The sequence below is a fragment of the Notolepis coatsorum genome (genome assembly GCF_963971535.1).
Source record: "Notolepis coatsorum genome assembly, chromosome: 16".
Lineage (NCBI taxonomy): Eukaryota > Metazoa > Chordata > Actinopteri > Aulopiformes > Paralepididae > Notolepis > Notolepis coatsorum.
The window spans coordinates 44,607,099-44,614,865 of NC_140180.1; the positions used below are offsets into that span (position 1 = coordinate 44,607,099).

The 7,767-nt window shown below is 43.9% G+C and overlaps 1 protein-coding gene across 1 annotated transcript in view; it reads right to left on the bottom strand.

The window, feature by feature from the left end:
* Positions 1-200: 200 nt before the first annotated feature.
* diaph2 (diaphanous-related formin 2) overlaps positions 201-7,767 on the bottom strand; it is an 874,190-nt gene continuing 866,623 nt past the window's right edge. Inside the window, exon 28 of the mRNA XM_084332019.1 lies at positions 201-4,205. Within this exon, the coding sequence (XP_084188145.1) occupies positions 4,141-4,205 (65 nt within the window). The 3' untranslated portion in view covers positions 201-4,140. The remainder of the gene's footprint in view (positions 4,206-7,767) is intronic.

Here is a 7,767-nt window from a genome sequence, read left to right on the forward strand (position 1 = left end):
GATTGTTTGACAAAATAATAGAAAGCTATTCCATGGCCTGGCGGAGATCAAAACAAATAGCCTGGTGAGGACAAGTCGATAAAAATAATATAAAAGAAAATGTGTATGTGTGAATGTGTAGAAGCAAGCATTTGGCAATAAAAGGACACATGTTTCTGAAATTATTTTTTATATAACAAAGTGGTTATTATTTAGTATGATATTACATTACATACTCTATGCAGGGACAGTGTGCATAACCATCTCTTTTTTTCCACTTCCTTAAGGATAAAAAATAAACTTAAAGATGTTACAAATATAATTTTTAAGACAATAAAACATACACATGACAACAAAGATAGCAGGCAGGGCTATGGCAGTTGAAACCTTCAACCTTCAACGTTAATCAGTGTAGCTTCTGTGGAAAGAAATCCCAATAGAACATTTAAAAAAAAAATGGGAAAGAATTGGGAACGAGGCTGCGGTGGAACTATTGAGCCAAAAGAAAGAGCGTTGTGAATAGTTCACTGTGTCAGTGGCTGTATCCTCTTCAGGCAGTTCCAATCAAACTAGCATTTCCACAGCTCAGTAGCTAGTGTAAAGTGCACCAGCACAAGAGTGTAAATATTGATTGCAAAACCTCAAAATATAGCACTAGACACCACTCACCACCAAAATGGCACCTTTACAGTTTCTCATATCCCTGCCTCCTCATTCACAAAATGAACATGAACACAACTCCTACTCCTATGACTGGCTTACCAGTTAGTAGCTAAAAGATAATTAGGGTGGACATAGGCCCAACCACGGAGGCCTGTTTAACACTAAAATGGTGGATCAGTTCATGGACAGGTCACGTTTTCTTTTTTAACCAGCAACTCTGTTCTGCTCTAGTCTCTTGTATGAACACAACACGTTTCATGATTATCCTAAATGACGGGGAACACACCAATCACGAATGGGGGATGATATCCAGATGTAACCACTGAAAAAGTTCCACTTCCTACTAGCTGCTCGTGCGCCGCACTGTAGCTTCCTCGTTGGGAGGCAAATTAAGTCAATTCAGTTCTCCTTTCAGCTGCCAGAAGACCCGAGGAATGGCTTAGCAACCTGTTTATAATTTGATACAAGTTTTTTTTTATGGCTGCCACCGTAGCTTTAAGCACACGATCTACAATGAAATGCTCTTCAATTTAAAATAGTCCTTTATTGATCCCCTTGGGGAAATTCAGGATGTCATTCAATTTGAAACCAATTACAATTAATGATAATGTAACCACTTCCAAAGAGATAGTTTTGGAATAGTTATGACAACATCAGTACGAGTGTCAGGTGAAACCACACTAACAATCTCCCGTTCCATAATATCATGTAATTGAGTATAGGATTTTAAACAATGGCCAAATCCATCATGTCGAAATCAAGTTTCAAATCTGTACTGATAATTTGATTTGACTCAAATAGATCCGTACTCCCTTTTGACATACAAAACAAAACAAAACTCAAAGAAAACAAGATTAAAGATTAAAACAGTCGAGAGTATCCAGTCACTGTTTGGTAACAGTTTTGTGTTTTCAATAAAAACTTGGCGTGTGTCCAAAAACCAAAAAGGAAAAATCAAATCCCTTGATTGAAGAATAATGAAAGAACAACTCGACAGTCTAATTATTTAGAGAGAGATGTCGAGAGATAAGAAAGCCAACCAGGAAAGAGAAATCTCTTATCGCAGATGCACTTTGCGTATGCAATCAGAAGATGAGAATAAAGGGATAAGGCGAGAATAACAAACAAGGAGCATTTAGATTCAAAGAAAATAATCTAGGAATCTAAAGACAGAGAAAACAATGGGTGAGTTGTAATAACAAGCTAATTAATGGAGTTCCTGGTGCTGGACTAAAATTATATGACGAGAACTAGACAGAGATAGAGAGAGACAGAGACAGAGAGAGAGCGAGAGCGAGAGCGAGAGCGAGAGCGAGAGCGAGAGCGAGAGCGAGAGCGAGAGCGAGAGAGAGAGAGAGAGAGAGAGAGAGAGAGAGAGAGAGAGAGAGAGAGAGAGAGAGAGAGAGATAGAGACACACAGACTGGACTAGAATGATATGACGAGGATGAGATGCAACCCCAACGTTCTGACAGCATGGAAGAAATTCTAACCTGAGCCACCAGACGGTCTGGTTAAAGGTCGGCGCGGGGAGACAGCGCTACTTCTGATGTGTCCCTGTTGTCTCCCAGAGGGAACGAGGGAGGTCGTCTCTGAATGGTTTCACGACAACGGCGGGTCACGCTGGTCTTTTCATCGTAGCTTCCTTGGAATTACTCTATTCGTGGGAGAGGCTGTTCAACATAGCAGGCCAATGAGCTGTTTTGATGGCGTTGTGCCATATTGTTAAGAAAGGCAGGACATGTCATGAAAAAACCACGGGTTAAAGAACGTCCTTGAGAAGAGGATCTATGAGCTCACAGTGTGTGTGGTACTGTATACGTTGTCCTCTGCATCGCTCCTCCACGTGGCCTTTTGAACCCTCACACGGAACAGAACCGCTGTCCCTTGGATACGCAGAGCGGTTTTCTTGAGGCGTTTCAATGCAACTGAGCGATGTGTCAAATTGCATTTTATGGAACCGTGTGGCCTCTGAAGACATCACGCACGGCGCTGGCAGATTGTTTAAATAGAAACTCTATCTATTCACCCCAGAAGTCAAGCACACTGAATCCTATTTGGCCTGGGTCTCTGTGTCTGATTACTGGGTGGGCTTGATCGCGCGCGCGCGAACACACACACACACACACACACACACACACACACACACACACACACACACACACACACACACACACACACACACACACACACACACACACACACACACACACACACACACACACACACACACACACACACACACACACACACACACACACACACACACACACACACACGCACGCACACGCACCACACACACCACACACACACACCACACACACGCCCACTGAGGTACATACACATTATGATAAAGGTGTCACTGATGCTGCTGGAATGGAAAGGGGGGGCTGGCTTGATTGGCTTGCTAAGGCAGGTACCTAAAGTCTAATTCATGGCCTGCCTGCTCTCCTCCTTGCTACCCGTTGTCTCTGCTTTACGTTGGGATTGTTTTTTGTGGGGCAGGCGAACAAAAATATATATTCCAGCTTTCCACATGAATGGCAAAAGAGACCCCAAGACCAATCTGAGTGGCCCTAATGCATTAGGCACACACACACAAATTATAATAAAAGATAATAAAAATAATTCAATAAATAAAAAGCATTTCTTCCATATGGGGTTTTCAGTCACATCCTCTTAAGATCCACATCATGTTACAGTGATATGGACAGGGTGCAGTGTCACTGAGCTGATGTCACGGTGTGGTTACCATTATGACATCTATGGTCTTTATGTTGGTGACAAGGTGAGCAGTGTTAGATGGCATGTATGCAGGGTTAGTACAAGTCTTCTGGCTGATAAGCATACAATACAGTATAGTGCAGTCCCTGTTGGCGGAATGTCTATTTTCTACAACACTATATGCATTGTGTCGAACAAAGCCACATCTCATCTGGAGTATTATGATCAATACAAAGGAATAATTTTAAGTGGGTTTGAAGGGTGGATATATATCACAAAAACCTCACTGGATTCAAAACCTTTCAATTCATACACACACACAAAGAAAAATAAAACCTTAAAAAACTTCAAAAAAATCTAACTCTTGAAAATCCTGTTGTATAGAACAAACCAAGCGGGTAATTTACAAGTCAAGCAGAGGGGAGATAGTAGTGAATAAATATGTAAGGCGACGGACGAACAGGGTGACTATTGAACGTCCTGTGTGTGATTCTGAATTCATCCTCTCATCTCTGACTAGGCCTTTTTGTTTTCCTTAAAAACCTCTGTGTATGTTTGTGTGTTTTGTGTATGTTTTGTGTGTGTATATGTGTGTATGTGTGTTTGTGTGCGTTTGCATGTGTGTGTGCGTGCGTGCATATGTGTTTGTGCGTATGTGTGTGTGTGCGTGTGCATGTGTGTTTGTGGGGGGCATTCTTCCTCTCAGATGTCCTCCAGGTCTCGCAGGCCTCTTTGGCACTTGTTGAATGATGTCTCGTGGCGGCAGGCATTGGCGATCACCGAGCCTGGGGGTTTGCGGTGTGACGCGAGCGAGACCTTTCCAACACCGCGCGGCGGTTGTCTATTGAGAGAGAGAGAGAGAGAGAGAGAGAGAGAGAGAGAGAGAGAGAGAGAGAGAGAGAGAGAGAGAGAGAGTGAAAAAAGGGAACAGGACACGTGTTGTTTAAACTCACCCACAGCAGATACACAGTCAGAAGCTCCAATTAGTGACAAAGAGACCACTGTATATAGAGACACACCGAGGGAGGTGGAGATGGAGAGATGGAAGGGGAGGAGGAGGAGAAGGGATGGAGGAGTCGGGGTGTCATAGTAACTCTATTCAGGTCCTGATCCACTCCAGAACCCCTCAACCTATTCTCAAATATGATAAACAAAACACTCAAAGGAAAAGAGAGGCAATGGACAAGTGTGTTGCCGTGTTGTGTTGTAGTGTTTCAGTGTTGGGTTGTTGTGTTTTAGTGTTGTGTTGTTGTGTTTTAGTGTTGTGTTGTAGTATTGTGTTGTAAGGCTGTCCCCGAAGCCTGTTTTTGGGATTCGAACTTCGTCAGGGTTTTTCGAACGGATGTTCGAACCTTGGTTTTTAATAAAAAATATATATATTAAAAAAAAGTATTCAAATTTTTTTTTATAATTTTTTTTTGATCAAATTTTTGTATTATTACTTAACATGAAAACAAGACAACACAATACAATAACCATAATAACAATACACAGAACTTCACAGGGAGATAACAGAACAATAATAATAAAAGAAATAACAATTTATAAAAACAGAGTACAACATTTTAAATTTTAAAGGGGTACTATCTTACAATTGGCCTTTCCCAGTATTCAGTACCGTTTCCCGGCCGTGTGGCTCTATATCAATAAGACTTATGTCTCTAATTCTCATATTGGCGTACTCTTCCAATTCCCCTCACAACCCTCACCCTCACCAAACTGAGTCATCTCAAAACGTGCATATCAGTGATGTCAGAGATTTCCAGCTGCATAACAATGTGGCAATTGTCACCAGGCCACACAGTGGTTGGAGCCCAGCCTCAAAACGGCTTAAGATCCTGAGGTAGAAAAACGCTGCCCCTGAGTACCCGACCAGAAATACAAAAACAATGAACCTTTTCGAAAAACAAAAACCTACAGAGTATTCCATAGACTCACAGGAACCGTGCAAAAGTGCCCAAACAGTGAAGAAATAGCAAAATAGCAAGATAGCTCCCCCCAATAAAATTCCCCCAGTTAAAGTTAAGAAGGACAAGACAAAAGACAAGACAGACAAGACATTTCCTCCTCCCCCTCCCACGAGACCGCCGAACTCCCCCGAACAAGCACCTCAACCCCGCTCAGCCGCACACGGCGGTCCTGACCTTCTCAGCTGTTGCAAACCACAGGTCAATACCAGCCTGCCCCACCCCAATCACCCGCGCCGTGGATATCTCAAGATAAATCACATCCAACAGTGTTAGGGACCAGTTAATCACTGTGAGCTTCTCAGGCTCCTTCCATCTCAATTTTTTTTTATAAATATCCTCAAACTAAATCCTCAATTTGAATAAAGTGATTAATCTGATTACATTTATATATTTTTTTTATTATTAAATCAACTTTCCAGACCCAGACCCAGCCCAGGGAGAAGCCCCAGCCCAACTAAATCAATTAAATCAACTTTCTTTAATGAATATAACTCATCAGTTTTAATACTATAATATTAGTGTAGCCTAATCTTTATCTGCAACTGTGAAGAAAAACCCCATTGGTTTAAACAGAATGAATAGAAAAATAAATATATATATATATTTTTTTTTTATTCAAAATAAAAAATTCGAATGTTGATTTAGAATTCGAATGCCAACGTAACGAACAAAGGTTCGAACGTTCGGGCTCAGCCCTATTGTGTTGTAGTGTTGTGTTGTAGTGTCGTGTTGTGTTGTGATGTAGTGTTGTGTGAATGATATTTTCCGAAGGCCTTTTGTATACAATGATGTGGGGTGAGGTGTAGAGTATAGTATAGTACTTTTTACCATACATACTTTCAGAAAGCCTTTTCATATACAATTACATGCCAGAGATATCTGGCCCTTCTCTCACACCTATCGCCATCTTGGTGTAAATATTACATTAGATTCAAGATGAGGGTTTGTTTTACAGTAAAGGCTCCCAGCTGGTGGGAGATCACGGCTATACTGTATGAATGTATAATAGCCTATACAGACACAAAAGGGCTAATTCCTCATAATCCCTGTTGTTACCAAAGGTTTGACTCTGGCTTTTGCAGACCATCCTAGCTACAATAACACGTTGATACCAGTACTAGATCGAGGTCCTCCAAAGACCTACATCTACCATTCAGCTGACCAGAACCACCCAGTGGCGCACGCCTGGCAGGTCCAGGTGGCAAGTGTGACTGGACAGAACCAGGACGTTGATGGCAAGGCACACACCCACACCCACACACGAAGACACACAGGTATTTTCCAGAGCGTGGCGCTACTAGCCTGCCCATTACTCAGAGCCAGGGGTGGGATGCCAGGCCTCTTGGGCTGGGCGTTGTTTAATGGTGCCAGCTCCATCCATCATGTCAGGTAATGAGCTGAGAGTGACTGTGATGACTGGGAACACACATGCACACACGCACACACGCACTCACTCACTCACTCACTCACTCACTCACTCACTCACTCACTCACTCACACACTCACACACTCACACACTCACACACTCACACACTCACACACACACACACACACACACACGCACACGCAAAAGCACACAAGCACACAAGCACACAGAGCTGGCACCACAGTAGAGAACAGAGAACACTCTCTCCTCAGATCTGGGGAAAGATGGTACACATGAGGAGAGATGGAGGGAGGAACAGAGAGAGAGAGAGAGAGAGAGAGAGAGAGAGAGAGAGAGAGAGAGAGAGAGAGAGAGAGAGAGAGAGAGAGAGACAGACAGAGAGAGAGACAGAGAGAAGGAAACAGCTACACCATGGCTGTATTATCTTCCTTCTGTTGTAGAGGAAAGGGTTCATACGGGAAGGTTCTGCTTTCCGCTGCCCAGCATCACTGTCCCTTAGTGACGCTGCCCTCAGCACTACTGTCCCTTAGTGACGCTGCCCTCAGCTCTACTGTACCTTAGTGACGCTGCCCTCAGCACCACTGTCCCTTAGTGACGCTGCCCTCAGCACTACTGTCCCTTAGTGACGCTGCCCTCAGCTCTACTGTACCTTAGTGACGCTGCCCTCAGCACCACTGTACCTTAGTGACGCTGCCCTCAGCACTACTGTCCCTTAGTGACGCTGCCCTCAGCACCACTGTCCCTTAGTGACGCTGCCCTCAGCACCACTGTCCCTTAGTGACGCTGCCCTCAGCACTACTGTCCCTTAGTGACGCTGCCCTCAGCACCACTGTCCCTTAGTGACGCTGCCCTCAGCACTACTGTCCCTTAGTGACGCTGCCCTCAGCACCACTGTCCCTTAGTGACGCTGCCCTCAGCACTACTGTCCCTTAGTGACGCTGCCCTCAGCACCACTGTCCCTTAGTGACGCAGCCCTCAGCACCACTGTCCCTTAGTGACGCTGCCCTCAGCACCACTGTCCCTTAGTGACGCTGCCCTCAGCACCA